Below are 26,723 nucleotides of genomic sequence, written 5' to 3'. Positions count from 1 at the left end.
GTCCTGCCCGTAGCTGCGTCCCCAGCTCCTGGCCCCGTGCCTGGTCCCCGGCTTCTGGCCCTGCCCCCCACCTCCTAGCGGCTCCACTCCAAGCCCCGGCGCCAGCCTCAGCCGCTGGCCGTGGCTCTGTCCCCGGCCCAGCTCCTGGCCCCAGATCCACCCCCAACTGCGGCTCCAGCCTCGGCCCCCTGACCCCCGTCCATGTCATCGTCCTGTGCAGCTGCGTCCCTGCTCCTGGACCCAGCTCTGGGGAGGCGGACAAGGGTAAGGGGGGGGCATGACCCTCAAAAGTGTGGGGACCACTGATCTATGCATATCCTGCTGCAAGAAATCAAACTAGCTCTATAAACCTCATCCTTCGACACGAGGTGAGCTCACTGGCCCATCCTTAGCTCACTCGCCAATGGCCCATCTACCCCACCTCCTCCCATACCAGATCACTCAGACCAGTCTGTACTTGTGTATTACTCAGGCTTTATTTCCAGCCAGGCCCCTCATACAAACTTTCAGTGTCAAACTACCCCAGCAAGCAGCTTGCCTGCCCCGTCTGGGGCTCGGAGACGGCCTGGGCAGGGCTGTGTTGCTCCTCACGTGTCCTTTCCGCAGGCCGAGCGCCCGCGGGATTCCCGATTCCCTCCACACCGCGAAGCAGAATAAATGAAGGCTCTTTCACCAACCCTGGGGCATGTGCATGTCAATATCGTTATCCCCAGACGGGGGGAGTTGGGGAACAGGGAGGCGACGGGGGGTTCTCACAGTGAGTCGGGGCAGATCTGGGAATGGGACCCAGGAGTCCTGGGCACTAGCCACAAGACCATTATTTCCCCGTTTGTCCCAACCTTTCTCCCATCTATTGTATTCTCCCCTGATCCCCTCTTCCCCAAGAGCCAGGCTCCCCCTCTCTCCTTCCTCTGGACCCCGCCACCCCCAGCAGCCCTCTCCTGTTACATCCTGGGCGCCCCCTGGGGGTGGAATGGGCTGGCCCCCTCTACCCTGCAAGGCAGCAGTGGAGCTGGGGGAGCCATGGTCATCCTACATCCTTACTAGTAGCCAGGAGGAGGAGCTCAGTGGGCCTGCAGCCCAGCTCCCAGAGTCGCTGCAGCTGGCGCAGGGGCAAACATGGGACTGTCACTCCAGCTGAGTGACCCCTGGCAGGTGCCTGTGTCCCCCAGCCCCTCCCTGTCGAGAGGCGGCTGGCATAGAGCCCCGAGGGTCAGCAAAACCTGGCATTGCACCATCGGCCTGCAGACAGGCAGCGCTGCCCTGTGCTTAGCACAGAGGCCTGGGAGCTGGGTTTTATTCCTGGGTGAGTCCCCTCCCCCTCCATGCCTCAGTTTCCCCTGTTGTGAAATTAGGGAGACGGGGGATTTGTGAGTGCAGAGTATTATCGTAAACTCCAGGGTCTTGCTGAGCAAGACCCTTCCATAACCCACTCCCAGATATAAGGAGAAAGGCCCAACCCTTTAGTGCCTGGTGACAGCTGGGCAGGGGGTGCTCATGGTGCCCCATGGTCTCCTAGAGGAGGCACCTGACAGGTGGTACCATCGCAAGCCATCTGGTGTTCCCAGGCGGTAGCCGGTCTCAACCCACTCTAAGGTCTGCGGGGAATAGTAGAGTCTGAATCTGACATCCCAATGCCACTATTTGGCCCCTGCCCAGCTCCCAATGGCCAAGATCTGCACCCCCCATTAAGAGCTTTGAGGGACAGTGTGGGCTAGTGGTTAGTGCACTGGACTGGGACTCAGGAGACCCAGGTTCTATTCCTGGCTCTGCTGGGTGACCTTTGGCAAGTCACTTTGCCACTCAGTGCCTCAGTTTCCCCGCACACATATTGGATATTACTGTGAGCTCTTTGGGGCAGGGAGCATTTGGTCCTGCTTCCAGCGTGTAAACAACATAGCCCAGAGCCAGGCAGCTTGTGAGCAACAGCCCCTGAAATGTCACAGCCCAGGGAGGGCTAGGACAGTGTGCATGGAAGGTGTATACCTGTGTGTGTGGCTGGGGTGTATGCCCATCAGTGGCTGATGGCATATGCCCTGTGTGTGTATGTGTCTTGGAGGAGGGTGTGTGTCTGGTCTGTATGCCTGCAGGGGGAGAAGAGGTGCATGCCCATTGGGAGGGGGTAAGATAAAATGGGATGCATGTCCATGAAGGGGATGGGGGTAACTTGGGGGCTGCACACCTACCCTTCCATGTGGGGCAGGCATGACCGTGGGAGGGCTGTGCTCCCAGCCTGGGGGCATGGCCAAAGCACACTGCATTATGGGTATTCCCTGCCTCCCGGGGCCCATGGGAGCAGAGTGTAAAGTTCGAATCTGGCCCAGGTGGGGGTGGTCGGCCTGGCAGCTTGAGGCCATGCAGCAGCAGGGCACAGGCCAGCCCTGTTTATATCCAGCACAGGTAATAGCTGGGGTGATACGGGCATGGCGCCGTCCCAGCCCCCAGAGCTCCTCTCCCTCCGTCAGCGCCAACCAGAGGCCTAAGGAGCATTCCCAGGCACCGCGGGCGAGGACAGCGGGGCAGTACCCCTTGCCAGCTCAGCATACCCCCGCCGGCAACTCGGCTCCCAGGGTCTGGAGCCGCTGGCGGGCGCACTCAGCCGTCAGCCGGGCCTCGGGATCGGGGTCCCAGCAGTCCTCCAGCAGCTCCCGCAGGCAGATGAAGACCTAGGGGAGAGGGGTCTCTCAGGGTGCAGGTGGCTCCAGACCCCAGGCTGGCTGAGGTGTCGCCCTGAGAGAGAACCTACTGCAGCAGAGACAAGACCTCCACCCTCACCCTGTGCACCTGTGGGGCTCAGGCCAGGGGTGTAAAACCCCCAGGGAATATAATAAAATCTTGGGGGTCGCCAAAGGGTCTCACTACATAGATGTATTTACCGCTGGCCCTTTAAACCAGCAGCAGAGCTAGTTGCGTCCTTCCTCCCCTCCACTACTCCCTCATCCCTTCCCACTAGTGTCCCCCTTCCCCCCAAACCCCTTTACCTGGCCTGTCCCCTTCCAGGATTCGGGGATGGATGGCCTCCTCCTCTCCTCCACGGCCAGTCTCCTCAGCTCCCCATATGTGGGACTGCCGCCCAGCTCTGCCTCGTAGGCCAGCAGGAAGGGAGGGACCCCGCAGCCTGGGGGAGGAGAGAGTGGGACATGTGGGGGTCAAATGGTTGTGGCTTCCATCCAGCCCAGCCCCTAAGATGACCCGGGTACCAGCGACTGGCTCTGAGTGTGGGCGTGTGTCACCCTAAAGTGGCCAGCAGAGCGGATAAAAGCCCAACTACTGCTGTTGGCTAACGGGGATTCCCCTTGGACCCAAGAGACCTGATTCCTGGCACACTCAGGCTGCACTGGCAGCACAGAGGGGCCTTCCAGTGGGGATATGTGGCCCCCTGGAGAATCCCCCCCCATGCAGTGGGCTCCCCAGTTGGTGTGGACTTGGCATGACCACGTAAGGGCTCTGCTTCCAGCCCCAGTGCAGGGGGTGGAGTAGGGCATGGCCAAAGCACACTGCATTATGGGTATTCCCTACCTCCCGGGGCCCATGGGAGCAGAGTGTAAGTTAGAGCATCTATGGTTACCATATGTCCATATTTTCTCGGACATGTCCAGCTTTTTGGTTTTTAAATCACCGTCCAGGAGGAATTTTTAAATATCTAAAAACGTCTGGGATTTTGCCATTATTATTTTTCCCCAAAGAAGAGTTGGTCATTCGAGAAAGAAAGTGAATGTTGATCACTGGAGAGAATGCCTGCTTTTTCCCCCTAGCTCCCAGCGCTTGCGCTGCGAAACGGCTGTTTGGCGCGGCTGGGAGGGAGGGGGGAGGAGGGGGAATGCAGTGCGCTCAGGAGAGGAGGCGAGGCCGGGGCGGGGATTTGGGGAAGAGGTCCAATGGGGCAGGGAGGGGGTGGAGTTGGGGTGCGGACTTTGGGGAAAGGGTTGGAATGGGGGCAGGGAAGAGGCAGGGAAGGGGTGGAGTTGGGGCAGGACCAGGGCAGGGGAGCATGAGCAAATTCCCCCCCCCTCCGGAGTGTCCTCTTTTTTGAATGTTGAAATATGGTAACCCTAGAGCATCCCTGAGGCTGCTCCGACACCAGGAGTGTGGGACTGGGCCCAGAATACAGGAAGTACAAACTTGTTCCTGCCCAGCCCAGGAAGGGGGTAAATGAGAATCAGCCCCCTTGGATCTGGAGTGTCTCTGGCCCCAGGGCCCCCTCCCTCCTGGGCAGACTGGCTCACTGCTCCCAGAAACCAGCCTGTAAGCAATGCCGCTTTTCCCCTTCCCACCCCCTGCCGGGGGCACGTATCCTGCCCAGGGGCTGAGCTCCCAGACACCTCCCCTGGGCAGGGACCACTGTGCAGTGCAGACAGCCCAGTTCCCGGTGCGGATGTGCCTGTGTGAAAATTTGGGTGATATTTCTCCAAACCTCCACCAGGTGGCAGAGTTTCCAGCACTTTATTTGTCTGTGCTGCCACCACACAGACAGGGGGAGGCTCTTGATTTGATGGTGCATGGGGGGTGGCGGGGGGGAGGGGGGGGCAGAGAAATTCTTGGTTTGAGGCTTTCTAGGGGCTGATCCTGCAGCACAGTCCACAGGGATGGGGGCTGCATACATCAGCACGGCCATGGCTGGGGGCGGGGGGGGGATCAGCTGAGCAATAGTTAAGCTGGGGGCCATACAGGAGTGGCATGAGGAGCCACGGGGTGCAGGAAGGGACCAGCTGGGTGGGACCTCCCAGTGCTTGGGATGTTTAAAGCCAGGCAGGACAGAGGCCTGGGGGATGGGCTCTAGGCCTGGATCCTGCCTGGCACGGCCCAGCTGGGGTCCAGGGGGTCACGCCCAGCACCGAGCCCTACAGCCGCTCACCTGGGGAGAGCATCGAGCATCTCGTCAGGATCTCCCAGAGCACCAGGGCCAGGGAGTAGATGTCGGCCTGCTTCAGCGCGCGGCCCCAATCCTGCAGGTCCAGGCTGTCGTCCAGGATCTCAGGGGCCATGTACCGCTGGGTCCCTGCCTGGGATCAGGCAGGAAGGTCAACGCCAGCTGCCGACCACCAGCCGCTCACATGCCACGTGAGGGTGAGCTTGCCCACGCTAGTGCAACCGTTTGCATGTGCCAGGGCCGAGGCTCCCAGGCATGTACCCGTGAACAGGGCTGATTCATATGGGGCTCCCAGCCTCCCCCCAAACAGCTTCCTTTCCAAGGGCTCTCCTACCTCGCCCCCTACCTCAATGTTCAATCACGTTCTGGCACGCTCACGTGTGATCACACACATCCCCCCCATACGCTCATATACCGGGGAGCTCAGACTCCCCCGGCCTCCACCCTCGCCCCCCCCCCATTAAAACTTCCCCTCTCTGCCCTAGATGTGTGTGTGTGGGGGGTTATCACAGACACCCCCCCCAGCTCTCCAGCTGGACCCACTGTCCAGTTCTCTGAGCCTTGAGCACAAGTGCTGCTGCACACACACACACACACACACGCACGCCCACACATTTGCTACCTTCCTGATAGCAGCTTCCATGCGGCCCCCGCCCCATCGCTCCAGGTGCGCGGGCAGCGCCGTGGCCAGGCCAAAGTCCCCGATGGCGCAGCTCCGGTCCTCCCGCACCAGCACATTCTGGCTGCTCAGGTCCCGGTGCGCCACGCTGGGTTTGTGCAGGCCTGGCACCAAGGAGACACGGGTTAGGAAGGGTCCAGCTGTGTGTGTGGGCTGGGGGGGAGGAAGGGGGTGGAGGAGCCACTGTGCTTCTCAGTGCCAACAGAGAGCAAGAAGGGTCCAATCCCGGCCCCCACCCCCGGGATAGGCATGGAGAATGGGACATTGCAGAGACCCCACCAGCCTGGCTCGTGGGCCTGGTGCAATGGACGGGCTGGTGGGGGCATGGCGGACCCTTGGCTGTGATTGGCTAGTTGAGGGAAGGGCTGCTGGGCCATGTGTCCTATCCCCACCTCCCAGCTCCTAGGCTCCCCCTTGAGGATGGGCGAACTCGCCGCGCCGAGGCGGTGGGTGGGGCTAACTCGCCACATTGAGGCCGGCTGGGCACCAGGAGTGCGGGGAAAAGGGGATCACAGCTGTGTCCACAGCCCTGGGGCTCGGGCAGGGCAAAGTGTTGCCCCAGGGGCCTGCTGCTCCCCCTGCAGGGTTCCAGGAGCCAGGGCGGCTCTCACCATTGTGCCAGAGCTCCTCGTGCAGGAAGGCCAGCCCCCGGGCCAGCGACAGGGCCAGTCTGACGGTGCCGTCCCAGGCGCTGACATGCTGGCTCAGGAAGAGTCTTAGGGAGCCCTGAAGGCAGACAGAGCCCGGCTCAGTCGGACCCCAGGCCAGAATCACAGGGGCCCATCAGGTGCAGGCCTGGCCCCATGCAGTCTGCTTACCAGGACCCCGTTCAGTCTGGCTGTGAAACCCCAAGTGGGGAGGCGGGTCCCCAGTCCTTCCCCGGCTGGATCCATCCCCCTGTCGGGGAACGACGGGGCCTCCAGCCCTTTCCCCGGAAATGATTCCCTGCCTGGATCCATCCCCCATCAGGAAGAGTTTTCTGACTACACTAAATTCCCTCTCTCCATATCTGAGCACAAGCAGAATCCGCAAGCAAAATCCCCTCCCTGCCTGTGCACATGCAGTCACTCAGTCCCCATGCAGTTCTGCACATGCCCAGCAGAGGGCAGTGGCATCCACCCGCCCCCCATGCCCAGGGCTGGCCGTGGGGCGAGCACTCACCGCCGGGTAGAGCTGCAGCACCAGCAGGCTCCCCTGATCCCCACGCACCCCTCCTCGCCCAGCCGCCAGGAGCCGGGCCACGTTCTCGTGGTTCATCAGGGGCAGGCTGTGCACGGACCACTCGGCTGCAAAGTGCTGGAAGCAGGCGTCGGGGAAGGCCTTGATCGCGACGGGTGTGTGGTGCAGGGTGCCCTGCCACACCACGGAGAAGCGCCCGTCCTGGAGCACCTGCGGGGGACAAAGACAGATAGGGTGACACGCTGACCTGTCTCTCAGCTCCCTGGAATGGAGAGGGGAGCACAGAACCTAGTCTTATCCTAGGTAAGGCATTTTTGCGGGGAAGGTCACAGCACTGGTGTCCCAGCTGGGCACTGCTGCGGGGAAGCTTGCAGCATTGTGGAGTCCATGGCTGGGCACTGCTGCAGGGAAGCTCACAGCACTGGAGTCCATGGCTGGGCACTGCTGCAGAGAAGCTCGCAGCACTGGAGTCCATGGCTGGGCACTGCTGCGGGGAAGCTCGCAGCACTGGAGTCCATGGCTGGGCACTACTGCAGGGTGGATAAAATTTATTTTATTTTGTTTAACTCCCATGGGAGTTAGGTTCCTAACCTTTGAAAATACTTCTAGACACCTATTTGAATCTTTAGGTGCCTAAATACCTTTGAAAGTCTCCATAGTGACCATAAACAATCCTTCAGTTTACTAACGACAGATCGTTCTCCCACTGTTGAATAAGCCAGTTAGTTTCGAATGCAAAATGTGTTTGGCTAAACTTACAGTTTTGGCCCCTTAAGTATCCAGGGCATTTAAGGAGTTTTATTTCACTAATCAAAACGTTTTAAAATGCTGGTTTTGTGCATTTTTACTGGAATGCCAATTTCCATCCAGCTGCAGCTTGAGACGAATCACAAGTAAACAATCATTTGCTAGCAAATAAGAAATGTGTCCTTGGCCTTTTCTGAACATAATCAAAAATGTTAAATTTAAGATTCTCACTAAATAAATGCTAAGCGACGTAACTGCTTAAATAAATGTGTATAGACATAATGTGTTCTCCGGTTAGCAAAGAGAAGGACCAAATTTAGAGAACAGGTTATATTTAGTAGCGAATCAACATGTTTGAATGGTTACCCACCAATGAGAACGAACTGTTAGGAAAAGAAGTAAAAAATACAAATGCAAAATGCAATTAAAATCAGTGATTTAAGTCAAGGTTTCCTGCTTGTTGATTTAAATCAAGATTAAAATCCGGGATTTAAACCAGTCCACCCTGAAGCTTGCAGCACGGGAGACCCTGCCTGGCACTGCTGCGAGGAAGCTCGCAGCGCTGGAGCCCCCGCCTGGCACTGCCAGCACAAACACCTGCTTGCATGGGCCAAGACTGATCCACCTCCTCCCTAAGCTCAACAGGGACATGCCGGGCGACACGTGCTCTCCCCCTGCAGAACCAGCCTGCGACTTGCACAGACAGAGGTGAGACCGAGGCAAAGGCCAGTCTGTGCTGTCAACCCCAACGCAGCCACCAAGTGAGACCTGGAGGAACTGGAGCGCTGGCAGCTCCTGGCTGGGAGGTTCCCTCTCACGGCTGGAATGGGGGTCCATGGTGACTTTGGTCAGCTCCCTGCTCTCCTCCTGGTGCAGCAGCACTGCACAGACCTTCACCTTTCTCAGCACTGTGGAGAGAAAGTGAGAGATTTCCCCCTGCAGTAACACAGGGGCTCCTCTGGGGCGGTGACACTGGGACTGGGCCGAATGCCCAACTATGGTGCAGTGCCCTGGGACTAAACACAGAGCTGCAGGGCCCACGGGCTGCTCAGCAGAGAGAGAGAGAGAATGTGTGTGGGTTTGAGTCACCAATCAACCCACAGCCTGTGTGTGTGTGTGTGTAGACAGACGGGGTGAGTCATATACTAACCCAGTATGTGTGTGTGTGTAGAGAGAGAGAGACAGACTGTGTGTGTACAGACAGACAGTGTATACACAGATAGTGTGGGTGTGTATGTATGTGTGAGTCAGACACGAACACAGAGTGTGTGTGTGTGTGGAGAGAGAGAGACAGATGGTTTGTGCATAGATAGACAGTGTGGGTGTGTATGTTTGTGTGTCATACACCAACTCAGTTTGTATGTGTGTATATAGAGAGACAAACAGACTGTGTGTTTAGAGAGAGACAGACTGTGTATACAGACATCCAGACTCTGAGTGTGTGTGCATGTGTGTATAGAGAGAGAGACGGACTATGTATATAGACAGACAGACAGACAAACTGTGTGTGCGCGCGTAGGTGTAAATCGTACACTAACCCAGTTTGCGTGTGTAGAGAGAGACAGACTGTGTGTGTGTTTAGACATCCAGATGTGTGTGTGTGTGTGTGTGTGTAGAGACAGACTGTGCATACAGACCACGTGTGTGTGTGTGTGTACAGAGAGACAGACTGTCTGTGGAGACAGACCCTGTGCGTGTGTGTGAATTGTAAACCAACCCAGTGCGTGCGTGTGTCCGGCTGGGCGTGTACCTATGTGTGAAGCAGAGGCAGGGATTGAGGGGGAGGGGGAGGGAGTCTAATAAATACTAAGAACCCCCCCAGCACCCCAAGCCATGTGATCTTAACAGGTCGCTTGAGCTGAAGGGAGTTCCCCCCTGGGGCTGTCGGTGTTGGGCCTTGTACAGAATTCAGGCTGCGCCCACTAGAAGGCAACCTGCGTCCAGCCTGTCCATGGGCAATTAACTGGCTTTGTGTCCCTGGCCAGGGCGCTCCCTGCTGGCTGGGACCAGGGACCACAGCCGCATTACGGAGCCACTCCTTCCCTCACACCACTGGGGCCCGTGCTAATGGGGCCCAGGTTCCATGACTGGGACAACCAGGAGACCCATGATGGGGGGCAGGGGGTGGCAGGACGGCTTGATCCGGTGCATCTAAAACCCCATATTCCCCGTTGGGCCGAGGGCCTGGAGGAGCTGGGGGGGCGGGGGCCATACCTAGGAAGGCTAGACAGCCGAGGAAGAGCAGCAGCGGGCAGGCCACGGCGATCCAGATGGTGCCCGTCGGAGCAGACCCAGCCGAGGCTGCGGAAAAGGCCGAGAGAGGCAGAGGCCGAACTGAGAATCCAGCCCCAGGCACGGCCCGTGGGCAGCGGGCGACGGGGCCCGGGGTCAGATGAGGAGGATGCCCGGGATACCACTCCTGCTGGGGCGCTGGGATCCAGCCGTCACCTGGCTGCCCCCTAGGGTGCTCCCCCCTGCACCAGGCCCACCCCTGTGCTAAACGCCCCTGGGGGCACCGCTCCCGGCTGGATCTGTCCCAGCCTGTCCCCCAGGGGGTGATTCCTCATCCGGATGCTGCCTGTCGGGGTGCCCACCACCCCTAATGTTCAGCCTAAGTGACACTTTTCTTAATCAGCTCCCATGACCCTCCCTCCCCCACCCCTGTCTCCTCGGGGCCCAGTGGCCACCTTTCCCTTCTAGCCACTAGCCAGCCCCCTCCTGGAGCAGAGAGGCATAGACTGGACAGGGGCTGTCAGAGCCCCTCACATCTGGCCCTCGCTCCCCAACCCGCCCACGGGATGCTCCTCTGCTCGAGTTTTAATTAAACTCCAGAAGAAAGGACGGCTTCCCCCCCCCTCCTCTCAGCTGCCAACATTCCTGTATCCTCCCTCTGCTGCAGCCCATCAAAGCCGGTTTTGGAGGGGGGGGGGGAGCTGGGTCGCAGCACTACAAAGCTAGGTGTGGGGGGTCCCAATCCAGCCCCAGGCATGCTGTTAAAGGAGCAGGGCAGTCAGATCCTGGGCCCAGCCAATTCCAGCTAGGCATCCTTACTGGCAGATGCCAAGATAGTCCTCTTGCAGGGAGTGGGGTCTAGTGGTCAGAGCAGGGGTCTGGGAGTCAGGACTCCTGGGTTCTATTGTGAGCTTGGGGAAGGGAGTTGGGTCTAGTGGTTAGTGCAGGGGAGCTGCATCTCAGGGCAAGGCACAGAGGGCTCGTCCCATCCCTTTCTCTCCTGCCCACTGAGCCTGTCTGCGGCTAAGTGCTTCCTCCTGCTGCAGGAATGAAGGAACCGGAGATGAGAGGGAAGCAGCGGGATGGAGGGGTGCAGGGAGAGCAGAGGGAATTACCCCTCCTCTGCTGCTCTGTGACACCCCTCCACTGCCACTTTGCCCCCGCTGCACCCTGCTGCCCTGTGCTGGGGCCCCAGAGGTCCCCGACCCCCGTTCCCCACACAGGCCCCCTGAGATCTAATGCACTGGAATCAGACTGGCCCTGGCTACAGCATCAGGGGCCAGAGCTTGCTCCCTGGTCTCTCCCCAGCCCTGAGCGCTCTCACTGGGGAGCCAGGCAGAGGCTCAGCCAGGGGTCCAGCATGGGGCCCTCATACCTGATCAGGGCAAACCTAGGCCAGGAGCCCACACAAGAGGGTCAGGGATCGGCACCATAGGAGCAGCCCATTGGGTGCCACCCAGGGCACAGCCCCAGGGCAAAACTCCCTTCCATGTGCTGAGCCCTCTGGGTCAGCCCCCCATCCATAGCCACCCCATCCCACAGCCCACAGCCTGGGTCCAGATAGCCAGGGATAGAGTAAGAATCAGGATGTGAACCCCCACTCCCCTCCTCTAACTATTATACACCACTTCCCCCACCCCTCAGAGCTGGGCATGGAACCCAGGAGTCCTGGCTCCCCATCCCCCGGCTCTAACCCACTAAACCGCACTCCTCCCCCAAGCTGGGTACAGAACCCAGACATCCTGGCTCCCCCCACTAGACCCCACTCCCCACAGGAAGTCCAGCAGCCCCACATGGCAGCTGCTCGGTGGGACGTGTCGTGGGCAGCATTGCTGGGTTGGACTCTGTCCCGCCAGCCCAACCTGGTCCCGTGTGAGCGCCGGGTTCGCCTGCCTCCCAGCTGCTTATCAGGGTGACTCAGAGCTCTGGTGCTCGTACTCCCCTGCCTGGCTCGCCTCCCCAAGGTCTGTGGGGCAGCGTCCAGGCAAGAGCATCCAGATAGCTGGGGTCTCCCCCAGGACGGCGCACCTGCTGCGGGGCGGGGAGAGGAGAGCCCGGCCTTCATGGGTCTGGCTGGGGGGGTGGTTACACACTGACTGCCCCATGCTAAACAGGGTCCTTCTCCCAGCCTGGGGGAGGGGGGTGTTGCAGAGGGGATGGAGAGAGGAGACTGGGATGGGGGCACTTTTGGGAGGGGAGCAGGGCCAGACATGGGGGGAGGAGGGCAAAGGGGAGCCATGGAACAGACATGACAGGAAGGGAAAGGGCAATTATTTATGCTTTATCTTGTGTCCTCAATTTTTTCTCGACACGTCCCCCCCACGACCTCAGACATCTCCCTCCCCCAGCTCCGCCAGTGCCCCTCAATCCTGACCCGCAGCCCCCTGCTAATCCCAGCCTGGGGGTTCCCCAGCCCTGCCAGTGCCCCTAAATCCCAACACGCCCCCCTCCTCCCGCTACCTCAGACATCTCCCTCCCCCAGCTCCGCCAGTGCCCCTCAATCCTGACCCGCAGCCCCCTGCTAAGACCACCCTGGGCCCCCCTAGCTCTGGGGGCATGTTCCCCGGCGACACCTCCTCACCTTGCGGCGCTGCAGGGGCCCCAAGCCAGCTGACGTTGGCATTGCAGAGGTCGGAGTGGCACAGACAGCGCTGAAGGATGGCCCCCATGGTGTGGATGGGGCTGGTTTTGCAGGCTGGGGAGTCGCAGCCATCTCGGTCGCTGCCCCAGCAACCTGGTCTCCCACAGAGAGACAGACAGACAGACAGCCGTCAGGGAACTGAGCCCCCTCAGCCTCATCTCTTCTACCCCCCACCCCAGCACAACTCCCTCCCCATGCAGTGCCCTCAGGCATAGTGTCCACCATGTGGGTGCCCAAGCCCTGACCCTGCAGCCACCTGGGGATGGGAGAGACCTTCCCCCTCGCTGGCCCGAGCCAGCCGCAGCCCAATTGGACATGGGGGGGGGCTGCTGTCGGAGCAGGGGGCAGCCACTGCATGGGTAGCAGACAGGCCTTTCCCTCCATGGGGAGTTGCAGGAGCAATAAACCCACCCGCCACTTTTAGACTCACTTTTCACAGACACTTGGGAAGTGGCTCACCCAAGAGCGCACAAAAGGTTGGTGCTAGATCCAGGGATAGAACTCAGGAGTCCTGGCTCCCAGCCCCCCCTGCTCAAACCACTAGATCCCACTTCCCTGAGAGAACCAGGGATAAAACCCAGGAGTCCAGACTCCCAGCCTCCCCTGTTCAAACCACTAGACTCTTCTCCCCTGGGAGAGCTAGGGATAGAACCCAGGAGTCCTGACGCCCAGCCCTGAGAGAGAGCCAGTCCCACACTCTAGCCACCAGCCCCCACTCCCTTCCCAGAGCAGAAATAGAACCCAGGCATCCTGCCTTCTTAGGGTAACCAGACGTCCCAATATTAGGGGCTTTGTCTTATATAGGCAACTATCCCCACTCCCACACCAAAGTAAAAGTGTCCCCATTTTTCATACTTGCTGTCTGGTCACCCTATGCCCCACCCCCACCCCATCACTTCAGCAGCCCCTCACCTTGCATCACTGCCTGGAGCCTGCCGTGGCTTTGGTTCCAGATCCCGAAGCAGCACTGGCTGGAGTTGCAGAGGATGGTGCTGCTCTCGGCGCCCCCCAGGACATGCCCCCGGTGCCGCATGGAGCCCTGCAGGTTGTGAGGGTGCTCATAGAAGACACAGCTCCGGTTCCAGCTCAGGGTGCCTGGAGAGACACAGGAGGCTCAGCTGGGTGGGTGCAGGACATACACCCGCTCTCTCCCTCCCGCCCACCCCCCAGGGGCAGCAGCCTGGCCCTCTGCCTGTCTCCCCCCGCCTGTGCACTAGGAGAGCACGGGGGGGGGCCACCCTGCCCCGTACCCGGCAGCCCCAGGCTCAGCCAGAGGCACAGCCCCCGAAGCAGGCGGGGGGCCCGGGGATGCATGGTCGCCCCATCCATCCAGTGGTCCTTCTTCCAGCACCTGGAGCGTGCCTGTGAGCCCAGCCGGCCCTCCCCCAGGGCCCAGCACAGGTGGGAAGGACTTGGCTGGCTTCGCGCGTGGGATGGGGCCGAGACGCTGTCAACGGCCAGAGGAAGCAAAAGGAGCGCAGGGAAGGAGGGTGGCGCTCCCCAGTGCCCCGCTCTGATCCTGCCCCCACCCTGAGACTCAGCCCCCATGGGCCCTGCTCCCCACCTTGGCCCCTGGCCTGCAGGCTGGTGCTCAGCCCCGGGCCCAGCGTATCCTGCTGGGTTCTGTATCAGCGACTCTTGCCTGCTCAGAGCCTGCTGGGAGCTGGGCAGCAATTTCAGTGCCCAGGGCCCCCATCTGGAAGCAAACAGCTCCAAGGCCCGTTCCCAGCCCAGAGCCTTCCTCATAAAGCCCAGTCTCCATTTATAATCAGAGTCCAGGGGTCAGGTACATACACTGGGCTCCGTGTCCCTAGCCCCAGCAGAAGGCCCTCAGATGCAGTACCAATGCCAGCTGGAGTAATTATCCTGCCTCCCTAAATACACCCTTCACCCCACTGAGCTGCAGCTGGATTGTGCTAAATACCTCCGTGGATCAGGGCCTGAACTTCTGTGTGGCTGTTAACAGCTGCCGTGCCCCACCTCAGAGGCAGCTGCAATTCAGCAATTGTTGGCAAAAGCATTTCCCAGGGAAAAGGGCTGCATCAAAGCTGCTCAAAAGAGCGACCCCCTGCTTTTTGCCAGCGTAGTAGCACCACCACCAGCCTGAGCTTCAGGGTAGTGGGGGCTCCTATGCCCACTTACAGACAAGGAGGTAACGGTATTGCTCTCCCCAAAGGTGTAAAACTCAAGAGCCAGATCCTGTCACAGGCTGGCTGGCCTGTAGGGGGCATCAAGGTCTGGTGACAGATCAGCTACCCTCCCAGCTGATCATATGGCCCTGTTCAATTATTAGACCCAGCTGGAAAGAGATCATAAAAACATAAGAACGCCCATACTGGGTCAGACCAAAGGTCCACCTAGCCCAGTATCCTGTCTGCCAGGTGCCCCAGAGGGAATGAACAGAGCAGGTCATTGTCAAGTGATCCATCCCGTCGCCCATTCCCAGCTTCTGGCAAACAGAGGCTAGGGACACCATCCCTGCCTATCTGGACTAATAGCCATTTATTGACCTATCCTCCATGAACTTATCTAGTTCTCTTTTGAACCCTGTTATGGTCTTGGCCTTCAGAGCATCCTCTGGCAAGGAATTCCACAGGTTGACTATGTGTTGTGTGAAAAAATACTTCCTTTTGTTTGTTTTAAACCTGCAGCCTATTAATTTCATTTGGTGACCCCTAGTTCTTGTGTTGAGGAGTAAATAACACTTCCTTATTTACTTTCTCCTCACCAGTCATGATTTTATAGACCTCTATCCTATCCCCCCTTAGTCATCTCTTTTCCAAGCTGAAAAGTCCCAGTCTTATTCATCTCTCCTCATATGGAAGGCATTAATCATACCCTTAATCATTTTTTTTGCCCTTTTTTGAACCTTTTCCAATTCCAATATATCTTGTTTGAGATGGGGCGACCACATCTGCACACAGTATTCAAGATGTGGGCGTACCATGGATTTATATAGAGGCAACATGACATTTTCTGTCTTAATATCTATCCCTTTCTTAATGATTCCCAACATTCTGTTCGCTTTTTTGACTGTCGCTGCACATTGAGTGGATGTTTTGAGAAAACTCTCCACAATGACTCCAAGATCTCTTTCTCGAGTGGTAACAGCTAATTTAGACCCCATCATTTTATATGTATAGTTGGGATTATGCTTTGCAATGTGCATTTCTTTGCATTTATCGACATTGAATTTCATCTGCCATTTAGTTGCCCAGTCACACAGTTTTGTAAGCGCCTTTTGTAGCTCTTTGCAGCCTGCTTGGGACTTAACTATCTTGAGTAGTTTTGTATCATCTGCAAATGTTGCCCTCTGTCTACCCCTTTTTCCAGATCATTTATGAATATGTTGAATAGGACTGGTCCCAGAACAAACCCCTGGGGGATTCCACTATTTGCCACTATCCATTCTGAGAATTGACCATGTATTCCTACCCTTTGTTTCCTATCTTTTAACCAGCTACCAATCCATGAGAGGACCTTCCTTCTTATCCCATGACAGCTTACTTTGCTTAAGAGCCTTTGGTGAGGGAACCTGTCAAAAGCTTTCTGAAAATCTAAATACACTATATCCACTGGATCCCCTTGTCCACATGCTTGTTGACCCACTCAAAGAATTCTAGTAGATTGGTGAGGCATAATTTTCCTTTACTAAAACCATGTTGGCTTTTCCCCAACAAATTATGTTCATCTATGTGTCCGACAATTTTGTTCGTTGCTATAGTTTCAACCAATTTGCCTGGTACTGAAATCAGGTTTATTGGCCTGTAATTGGCCTTCTGGCCCAAGGCTCTGAAGCAGGAGTGGGGCAGGGGCAGTAGCCCAGGGTGGGCCAAGGAGCTGTTTTGTGGTTGAGGTTTTGCCAGAGTTTTCTGTCTGGAGAATAAAATTGTGCTGGATGCAACAGACTCCTTCCTGCTCTAGGGAGTCAGGCCAGCAGCCTACAGGCAGCCTCCCTCCTTCTCCCTCACCCTCCAAATCATTACACTGGCTTTTGAGTTCTCAGTCCCCTCCCCCATGTGTCAGGGGCAGCACACTGGTGAGAATGTTTGCTCCTTGCTGGGGACAGTGCACTCTACCACCTTCCCGCAGTGCTCCTGATTGGCTGTTCTTCCTAAAAGGCAGGCAAGTGGGGAAGGGCAGCCAATCAGAAGGGGTATCCCATCCCCCCTCATCCACCCCAGCAAGGCTGAAATTCACAAGGGTAGCAGTGACTTGTGGAAATGTTGTGAGATTTGGCAACCCTGCAGGAGAGCTGTGTTGTGGGGCTGGTATGTACAACATGGCACCCACCACCATGGTGTCTGGGCAGCTCCCAGTCTTTAATGTTTTTAGCCTCAGCATGCCCCAGTGAGGCAGGGCAGTGCTGTTATCCCCATTGTACAGCAGGAGAATTGAGGCACAGAGAGGCTAAGTGACTGCCCCAGGGTCACACTGGAAGTCTGTGGTGGAGCAGGGAATTGAAGCTGGATCTCTTGGTACCTCAGAAGAGTTTTTACCTTCCTTTCTCTGCAGCTTAAAATGGGAATCATCCGGGCACCTGTCAGCTAATCAATTCCCTGCACTGCTCTGAGGGCCAGGTCCCTGCTCAGATCAAGAACATTTCGCCCACTCCACCCCAGAGGCAGGAGAGCCTGACAGTAACCACCAGGCAGCCCTCCCTCACCCTAGCCCTCCTCATCCACACTGGGCCCAGCATCTTTAACCCAGGGTCAGGCCTGTGCTGACCAGAGCTAGAGGCTGGAAACACCAAGGAGCCCTCAACATTTGGAACCATGTAGGGGCAGCAGAACTAAGGGGTAGCTATTCATGTGGGTCAGGCCCTAAGAGTTAGTGCTAGCTAGTGGTCAGCACAAGCCCCATGGGATGGGAATGAGGCTTGCTTGAGCAGGGAATATAGAAATCAGGACTCCTGGGTTCTGTTCCCAACTGCCCTTTCCTTGCTGAGTAAGCTCAAGGCAACCGCCTCTGTCTCTATTTCCACAGCTAGACAAAGACGGATATTATTGACTCAGCTCTCATCAAGAGGTTTCAGGAGGGATAATCAACCTAAAGCCCCCGGCTCTTTGAGCAGAAACTTGCTGTAACTAAAAGTAGCATAGAAGGAAGGTTGCAGGAAGGGGCAGTTTTTGTTTTCCCCACATTGTTTACTTCACACATTTCATATTACTTGGTTCACCATCCCTTTCCTCTGTGTGATTCCTTGGTAACAATACTATGGAGAGGTTCTTCAGAATGGTGTGACTTAAGTTGTTGGTGCCCCTTTAAATAGTAGCAATGCGTAGCTCTTACATATTGTAATCAGTAGATCTCATGGAAGGAAGTTAATGAATGTTTGTAAAAGAGATCACAATCAATGAGCTTGGAGATCATGGCATGAAATTTTCAAAAGAACTTAAGGGTACACATACCTAGGAATAAAAGCCCCACAACTCAGCCACGGCTGGCCCGGGTCAGTTGTCTCAAGCTCACGGGGTCTGTGGCTACAAGGCTAAAAATTGCTGTGTAGGCATTTGGGCTCGAGCCAGAGCTCTGGGACTCTCCCCCCTCAAAGGGTCCCAAAGCTGGGGCTCGAGGCTGGATGTCTTACACTGTAATTTTTCAAGCCCCTGAGTCCAAGCCCTGTGAGCCTGAGCCAGCTATGGCTTCTTTATCCCTGTCTAGACATACCCTAAGTGACTTAGGTGCTGTGGGACATTCTATCCCATGGCCAAGAGACATTACAGAGGGTCAAAACATTAGTACATTGGAGGGAGAGGGGGCAGCTTAGACTGGGACTCAGGAGACCAGGGTCTATTCCCAGCTCTGCCACTGGCCTGATGGGCAAGTCACTATCTGTATAGATTCCCCTTTGCCAAGTGCTTTAACAGATAGCAGGCCCACGCTGCAGTCTCTGGGATAAAACCTCCAAGGAAATCTCCAGTAGGCAGTATGAGCAAATAACCACATGAATACTGTGTCTGGTTCTGGTCGCCCATCTCACCAAAGAATATAGTGGAACTGGAAAAGGTTCAGAGAAGGGGAACAAAGACCATCAAGGGTATGGAATGGCTTCTGTATGAGAGACAAAAGATCAGAGCTGTTCAGCTTAGAGAAGAGACGACCAAGGAGTGATATAATAGAGGTCTATAAAATCATGAATGGAGTGTTATTTACCCTTCCCCACAACACAAAAATCAGGGGTCACCCAATGCAATTAATAGGTAGCAGGTTTTATACAAAACAAGAGGAAGTACTTTTTCACGCCACACTCAATTAACCTGTGGAACTCATTGCCATGGGATATTGTGATGGCCAAAAGTATAACAGGGTTCAGAAAAGAACTAGGTAAGTTCATGGAAGATAGCCATTGTTGGATCTATCAGCCAAGATGGTCAGGGACTGGAACTTCATGCTCAGGGTGATGCTAAACCTCTTGACTGCCAGAAAACAGCACTGGAAGACAGGGGTGGATCACTCCAAAATTGCCCTGTTCTGTACTTTCCCCCTGAAGCTCTGGTACCGGCCACTATTGGAAGACCGAATACTGGGCTAGATGGTCCACCGGTCTGACCTAGCATGGCAGTTCTTATGAACAATAAAGTTCAAGACAGATGGACACATGAGTTGGGTTTGTCTCTTCATCTGTGATAAAGATTCTCTCCACCAGATTCCAACAGGGCCTGATCCACAGCCCGATGAAGTCCACGGAAAGATAGCCTACAGCCATCCAGCGACATTTGCTTTCTCATTTGCAACAGGGCTGTAGGAACAAAAATACATTTACAAACTGCAGTCACCAAGAAGCAAGGCAACAGGGATTGGGCAAAGGCGCTTGAGCGCAAGGTGAATGCTGACGGGCACGGAAATATTCTTTACTCTTTAAAGCACAAACGTCACCATGCCGTCCGTAGACGCTTGTTTATTTACCTTAAAAAAAAAAAAAAGTTGTAATCGGTTTACAAAGGAGCCAAACTACATTTTAATCTAATTTGTACAAAAAAAAAAAAAACACTTTTAAAATGTGTTTCTGACATCATTACATCGGCAATTGGATTAAAAAAAAGCACAAAGACATTATTACAGGATAAAACAGTCTTTACACAGCGAAAGAATTATTGCCAGTGTTACAGGTTGCGCGAAGCGTGTGCTGTCAGCACCCAAAAGGTGAATCGAATTGAGGCTCCTCTTTGGAATGATGGGGGAGGCGGTCGGAGGAGGGACCAGGGAGCTACAGGAAGTGCTGGTGAAATGGTTTCACTAACCCTCAGGGCGGGGGGGGGGGGGTGTATTGGCGCACCTTAGCTCACAAAAGCAACGGGCATTGGCTTGAACTAGCCACACCCCATGCACACAACCCCACTGTAATGCATAGAGTAGTGGACACGTGTTATTTCCCCAGCAGGTGGGGTGGGGGAAGTGAATTGCTAATCAAGTTTGAGGAAAAACAGGGCTGGGTAGATTAAAGCGGGAAGAGACCATTTTGAGCCATCGTGGGGTAAAAAAAAAAAAAAAAAAAAAAAAAAAAAAAAAGGGTAAAAACAGCCCAGAACAATCCTGCCTGCAAACGGTTTGGCCACTTGGAACCCCTGTATAAAAAGGCACAGTTAATTCCACAGGGAACTGCAGATCTCAAAGTTATACAGGTGCTCCCCGTCGCACCTGAGAGCCTGACACAGAAGCAGCCAGTCATGTGCTTGGGTGAACAGTGCAATTCATTTAACGGAAGCAACAGACACAAGGGTGACACCTAGCCCCACTGACGTCAACGGGAGCTTTGCCTTGGTTGTAAACGGGTCAAGATATCTCCCACTGAGTTTGCAACAGGCCATCAGCATTGTGGCCCAAACCACCATAAACCAACCCAAACTTGTTACCGTAGGATACAAAGCAAGTATACCAGGCCCAGTATGGCACATGGAACTTGGCACAGCACAGGATATAGTCTGCTGCGAGCCAGCTACAGGCCCTCAACTGCGGTTGGTAAACAGGGCAAGCCGAATGAGCAGAGGAGGGTGATGGGTATTAACAAGCGACTGTCTAATGAGACTGGAGAGGCTAATGCATGCCAAAGTGAGCTGAGCAATGGCAATGAGGCTCCCGATGAAGTCCGTGAAAGCTGTGGCTGGTCAGCAGGGACGGAGAAATCTCATTTCTAAACCTCAAGGCAAAATTTTCTTTTGCAAATGGAGAGGCTGTTCAGATCCCCAAGAGCTGCAGCAGCCCAAGAGTACATTCTCCCTCTGCCACCTCTTCTTCCCACTGCCCCCAAAGAGCTGGGCTTATCTAAGACACAAAAGCCCAGATCCACAAAGGTATTTAGGGTTCTAACTTCCACTGAAATCAATGAAAGTTAGAAGCCAAAAACCTTTGTGGATCTGGGCCAGAGAGGCTATGGGGTTGTACCAAGGTTCTCAGATACTTTATGTTCTTTGTATTAGCTGGTCCATCATGTACGTTAACAGGACCGGGATGGGGACGGGACATTGGGAATTAGCCTTTAGCAAACATCTACCCTACAGTTTGCCTGGATTTGGGCAAGAACTGCATTGCCCTTGCAGCTAGGACCAGCCACTTCACCTAGGTTCAAGGCACAGTCCATACCCGTGGTCTTCTGCTTGATTTCCACCTCCAATCTGTAAAAAGTTGTCCTGATGCCTACGTTGGTGCTGCTGCTCTTGGATCTGACACACAGTGTAACCATGTCTACAAGCTGTGCCGAAGCATCCATGCTTCCTATGTAGACAGGAAAACTCCTTTTGCCAATGGAGCTAATTCACCTCTCAGAGGCAGTAGCCAGGTCAACAGAAGATCCTATTGACCTCGCTCCATCTACACCGGGAGTTAGGATGACCTATCTACAGCACTCAGGGCTCACAATCTTTCACAGCCCTGAGTGTAATGGGTCTGATTTTTAAGATTTTAAATCACTGAGGAGCGGAGACACATGCAGGGCCATTTGTTTCCACAGGAAACTACAGATTAATTCTGGTTCCCTAATGGGTGGAAAAAAAGCACCATTCCTCTGTGGTGAACTTTCCATTGCTGGGACCTGTTCAACAATGTCACAGTGAAACCTGTAGAAACCTCAGTCCAAAGAATATTCCTCAAAGACGGCGCTTTAGAAACAAGACAATACCGTCCAGGCTGACCACCACTTTCCCTTCTAGTTAGGTTACACAGCCCCACAAGGACAAGGAAATTACAATTAGGGATCCTTTCGAACCCTTCTCAGGTTATACTAGGCTTCTTAAGTGACAATCCTGGATTAGTGGACAGCTATGTGGACGGAAGATGAAAGTACATTATGTTCTCAGTGGAGACACGTGCTCCCCCAGCATTCTGCTGCATTTGACATACTGGATAACTACTGACAATGTGGTCACCAAGTGATGTAACCTGGGTAGCTTCCAGAACTTCTCTAAATCTACCTTGGACCTCAATACATTAAAGAATGCAAGTGACAAGGAGGAATTGGCAATGTTCTCAGGTAGCTGTTCTAGCAATGGGCACCCGAATAGCCTAATGAGTCAGTTACTGAAATGTGTGTTTTTTTTTTTTTAAAAACACTTCTTTCTACTAACCATCCGTAGCTTCCAGTATTAAGATATTGACATTTGACACAACTGGAATTCATAGTGCTTCACAGATTGTTAAAAAAATACAAATGTTTAAAGTTTCCTATATAAAAATATACAAGTCCAAAAATAGAGATAGAGAGAAGAAAGAAATCAGCCAGAGGAATTTACAGTGATAGCTAAGATTCCTCCCTCCCTGTATTTATTTTTTTTAAAAGGTAAAAATGTGTTCACACTTCACAGTTTGGCAGGACTTTGCCTCCTGCCAGCATGCACCGATTTCTGCTTTGAAGACAAGGAGGCATTTTGCAGGTGCAAAGGGGGAGGTACTGCTGTTTGAAACTGACAAAGCATGCTGATGATCTGAAAACACAGACACAGAGTCTGGTGAAGGAAGGTCATCGCGCAGTCATGAATTGGTAAAGGTACAAAACTCTCACATCCCGCTGTGGAAGAAATCTCTCTCCAAACCTAAGTGAGCGAGCCACACCCAGAATGAAGACAAGGGAACTGGCTGACAGACAGAACTTGCCAAAAATTTAACTCAGATCTGAGAAAGGAACCTGTAATATCCCCCAGTTGCAGGGAATTTTCATACAGAGTTAAAAAAACAACAGGATTTTAAAGCGAACAAGACAATTGGGGATTAGTGCTGAGGTTTGCATTACGCTAAAAAAAAAAAGTTATTTCTGAGCGATCGGCTCTTCAGAGCCCAGCTACCTTGGTAACCATGGTCAGCCTGTGTGTCTTAATGGCAGCTTGATTAGAAATACCGGTTCCTGGTGTTCTGGGTTGCATCACATCCCATGACGAGGGGAAAGAATTTGGCTCTCGTGGAAGAGAAAAGGGAATTCAGAGAGAAGTTGCCCGTCTGTGGTATTGTAAGCTAGCAGCACAGAAGCCCCTGGTCGTTTTAGAATGATCTGTTACTGCTATCCCATGATACTAGTCTGACTAACACATCTGTTTCCCCACCTCGCCAAGAATTCAGTTCTCTAGAACTCAGCTGGTTTGACGCAGGAAGGATGCTTAGATCCCAGAACTGCACAGTGTCCAAGCAATAATCTTCCGAGAGGCACACTGTTAGCTTCTGTTTGATTGGAACACCATGGTCTCATTTGCTATTCCTGACCCAAAAGCCTTGATGCATCATCTCCCTCACTTTCCAAGCAACACTAGAATAGAGAAGAAACCTGCTGTACTAGACTCAGCAAAAACCACCTCTCAGTGTCGGTGCCAATGAGTGGCTTTCTTATCAAAACTGCCTCTGTGCTCTCAGCAACTGGTCTAGGAGAGCTACTGAAATAATTAAGAACATCCACCATTCCTGAACTTTCTTATAAAGCCCCTAAGCACATGGCATTTGCCTCATTTCAAGTGTATTTTCCTTAGGTAGAACAGGTGAAAAGAAGTGTTTATATGCAAGGTGTATATAAAATATACAGCAGAATCACACTTGCTTTTAGTTAGAGAGAAAGTAAGCACCATTTACAGGTGTGATTCAGGTTCATATAAAGTTTTATTTCACCCCAATGTTGTTTGGGGTTTCTCCCTACCAAACAGGTTACCTTCCTGCAATTCCATGCACATGCATAAAAAACTCCCTAGAAGCCTCCCAGCAAAAAGCATGAAAAGGGAATGGAAGAGAGTCCAATACCTCCATGTGTGCTGAAAATCAGCAAGAACCATGGGACCAAAATGTGGAGAGAGACACTGATTCCACTGTAATACCTGCCCTCCCACCTGCTACTTACCTCTTTCCTTCCTCTTTTTGAGAGGAACAATTAACACTGGCCTAACACTATCCTCTGCACCCTACACCAGATTTGTTTTACATGGTTTGATATTATATATAGTTACATAATCAACAGCAACCCATACGAAGGGATTTTAATTTTTAACTTCCAAAGCTGCTGCATTTTCCAACAGAGTTCCAAATATAAAAACCTTTCCACACATCAGACACAGACCTTTGCCTCCTGCTCTTCCAGACAAGGGCTCCATTGCAGCTCAGCCTTGATTCTGGTTAATGCAAACCCCAATGTTTCTACCTTCCCTAGCAAAGGGATTCAACAGAAGATCCAGCTTACAAATTAAAACCACCATCACCTGCCTGCACTAATAAGCTATCAAACACCAGGTTGCAGGAGTATATGGCAGTTTCCTGCATTTATTTTTATATGAAAACACACCAGAACACTGCTTATCGTCCTAATTAAATAAAATTCACCCTATTCCTAGAGGATTCTTCAAGCCCTTGTCTTTCCATAAGGTGTCTCTGAAACAAAGATTTACTAAAGAAGTCACCAAGCACTGAAATGCATGAGTTCACGAATGACACACAGCTTCATTATCAAGGATGATTTGTGGGTCAAGGGAGGGTGGGTGACACACATGAAGGTGACTGAATTCTCATCTGGAGGGATTCTAAATCCTGAAGCCCCCACATAATCTACAGTGCACGATGTCCTCTTCCTGCAATTTTATGCTGTTGTAGGGACAGCTCGCTCCGTTTCAGCTGGGCTTCACAGAAGGGCTAGGGGAAATGGACGGGCCTTAGGGAACACCCACTTTGTTGTGGCTGCAGCAGGAAGGGCGGGGGACCAAGAGTGAGTTGGACAGAGGAGTCTAGAACGATTCAAAACTACCAGCCTCCAGACCCACCATGGGCTTGAAAAAGACTAAGAGGAAAAGATGGCCAGGAAATTTCTTTGTTTCCAATTACTGGTTTGGAAATCTCTGAAAGAACGGGGAAGCCTTGGAGACAGAAAAGCAATGTAGTGTTGGAAGAAAAAAAATCCGGCAAGATGATGTGATGATTTAATCTGAATAAGAGACCTGCGTCCCATTAACAAACAGCCCCAGCACGGGGCTGTGTAACATGTCCACTAAGCACCCGATGCCTGATGTCCATGTCTGGCAGACAAACTCCCTGCCATTTACAAATGTACCAGCAGCCTGCCAGTCTGACCAACAGTGTATTTCTACTCACCCTCTGCACTAGCATCAGCAGCTGCTCTGCAGTAACCCTCAGATTAGGGATGCAAACAGGCATCCCCTCATGCTACATTTTAATCAGACTAGGCACGATACTCTGGATAGACACAGTGTTATCGGTGGTCTCTTCTCCACTGCATTTTCAGCTAATTCATTGGTTTTTGCCACTCGACACTTGAGGTGTCTTCATCTCACCAGCCCTGGACGCACTGACATTGGCGTTTTGTTTTTAAGACCGACTGCAGAAAAATAAATTTGCCCAAGACTCCCCTTCCCTCCCCCGCAAAAAACTCAGACTGCATTATGGGTCCCGGACCCTCTTCTGGTAAATAGCTCGAGTGAACCCGCACAAAAACCTTTACAATCAATTTTACATGTACACTTATGCTCCGAATGAAACAGCAAGGGTTAAAATAACTTGGATAAGAGAATCTCTGCAGCAAATACAATTTAAAATAAAGCAATGAAGGGAATAAGGCGGGGAAGGAAGAGGGTGACTGTTTTATATGAAGAAAACCTCACCCAAATAATTAAAAAAATTAAGGAAAAAAAGAAACCTAAAAGCAGAGCATACAAAAGGCTAATTTTCTTAAGGTTACAATGTAAAATGTAATATAGCATCTGAACAACAGCTTGCGTATTGTCTCATTAACTACCCACGGGGTCATCTGTTCAAAGATAAGGCATCCAAAATAGACCAAACACTTTGGTCGCAGCAATTTTTTTCCCTTGCTCAAATGAACACGTTTTATATTTTTATATATATAATAATAATATAGAATCTTTTTTTTTTTGCGCTAAAAAGTATTTCAATGATCATATACATTTACCAAGGCATGTTGGCATCAGGGGTACCTACTGAGGGAAAGATAGGGGAGAAGTTATGGGGGAGAGGGGAAAGTCGAGTCAAAAAAAGCTCTGGCATCCCCATGTAGTCACTGGGCCTCAGAGGTCTGAGCCGATCGCCGGGCCTTGTTTTCAAGTAGCATTCCTGGCAGAGAGGAACTGGGCTCTTGTGCTAGAAGGTGTGACTGACCCTACCATCTCAGCACACTAGCAACGAAATATTTATCTTCTCCCTCTCCAGTCGGCTCTTAGACCCATGCTACCTTGAACCCCAGATTTGGACACTGTCCATGACTTGTGGTTCACAGAGTCTCAAAATCCATTCCCGCTGATGTTGATGGACTGGAGATCTGCCACTTGCATGACATTGATGCCGCTGCTTGCAAGGCGTGCGATGCCCTCGGGACAAATGGCTTCCATGGCCACCATGTTGGTTGCGATGAGGGCCGATGGGGTTGGCCCACTGTTTCCCTCCGAAGTCCCTGTGTCCATGGAGACCGCAGAGACGTTCATGGCCACATTGTTGGCTGTGCCTCCCTTCTTGTTTTGGTGGGTCTTGATGTGCTTGGACAGGTGGTCGCTCCTCATGAAGCGTTTTGGGCACTCCGGGCAGGCAAATTTCTTCTCACCTGTAAACAGCAACGGGAGAGAAGAACCGCTCAGCCATTGCAACAATGCGCTTGCTTAACGTCCTTATGGGAAGCCAAACCTTTCCACCAGGAAGAGCCACATTGTAACAAACAAACAAGGGTTCAACATACAAACTGAACTCTGAATAAGAAGCAATTTTCGGCTACGGCCTGGATGAAGCTCACAGAGCAACCTCAACAGGTATTAAGGGAGAGAGAGGGGGTGCAGCACTTTTCAACTGCCCTTCAGTGAAAGATAGCTTATTTCTGAGGGGCGGAGCCCTGCTCTCACAAGACTTGCAGTCAGTGCCTTCCGCCAGCTGCTAACATCCAAGTGTCTTCATAT

The 26,723-nt window shown here is 53.4% G+C and overlaps 2 protein-coding genes across 3 annotated transcripts in view; both read right to left on the bottom strand.

Annotated features, from left to right (window-relative positions):
• Positions 1 to 457: 457 nt before the first annotated feature.
• On the bottom strand, positions 458 to 13,787 carry AMHR2 (anti-Mullerian hormone receptor type 2). Its single transcript, XM_048831506.2, has 11 exons — positions 13,599 to 13,787; positions 13,261 to 13,443; positions 12,289 to 12,441; positions 9,690 to 9,776; positions 8,244 to 8,383; positions 6,711 to 6,938; positions 6,161 to 6,275; positions 5,493 to 5,653; positions 4,856 to 5,003; positions 2,982 to 3,118; positions 458 to 2,666 (listed from the first exon to the last, which is right to left on the bottom strand). The coding sequence occupies exons 1-11, from the start codon at positions 13,675 to 13,677 to the stop codon at positions 2,538 to 2,540; spliced, it is 1,560 nt and encodes a 519-aa protein (XP_048687463.1). The 5' UTR covers positions 13,678 to 13,787; the 3' UTR covers positions 458 to 2,537.
• Positions 13,788 to 19,223: 5,436 nt separating this feature from the next.
• The window catches only part of SP1 (Sp1 transcription factor), a 34,927-nt gene continuing 27,427 nt past the window's right edge, over positions 19,224 to 26,723 (bottom strand). For both annotated transcript variants that reach the window (XM_048831507.2, XM_075121678.1), the window contains exon 6: positions 19,224 to 26,377. In XM_048831507.2, coding sequence (XP_048687464.1) covers positions 26,061 to 26,377 — 317 coding nt within the window. In that variant the 3' untranslated portion in view covers positions 19,224 to 26,060. The remainder of the gene's footprint in view (positions 26,378 to 26,723) is intronic.

The sequence above is a fragment of the Caretta caretta genome, chromosome 20, assembly GCF_965140235.1.
Source record: "Caretta caretta isolate rCarCar2 chromosome 20, rCarCar1.hap1, whole genome shotgun sequence".
Lineage (NCBI taxonomy): Eukaryota > Metazoa > Chordata > Testudines > Cheloniidae > Caretta > Caretta caretta.
The sequence above is the reverse complement of the archived record's forward strand: the minus strand, read 5'-3'. Positions and strand labels throughout refer to the sequence as shown.

Coding starts and splice junctions, on each gene's coding strand:
- AMHR2 (XM_048831506.2), bottom strand. CDS start 13,677: ATGGATGGGGCGACCATGCATCCCCGGGCCCCCCGCCTGCTTCGGGGG. Junction 12,442..13,260: donor GCTCCAGGCAGTGATGCAAG/GTGAGGGGCTGC, acceptor GTGGGAGACCAG/GTTGCTGGGGCAGCGACCGA. Junction 6,276..6,710: donor TGCTGCAGCTCTACCCGGCG/GTGAGTGCTCGC, acceptor GTCTGCCTTCAG/GGCTCCCTAAGACTCTTCCT.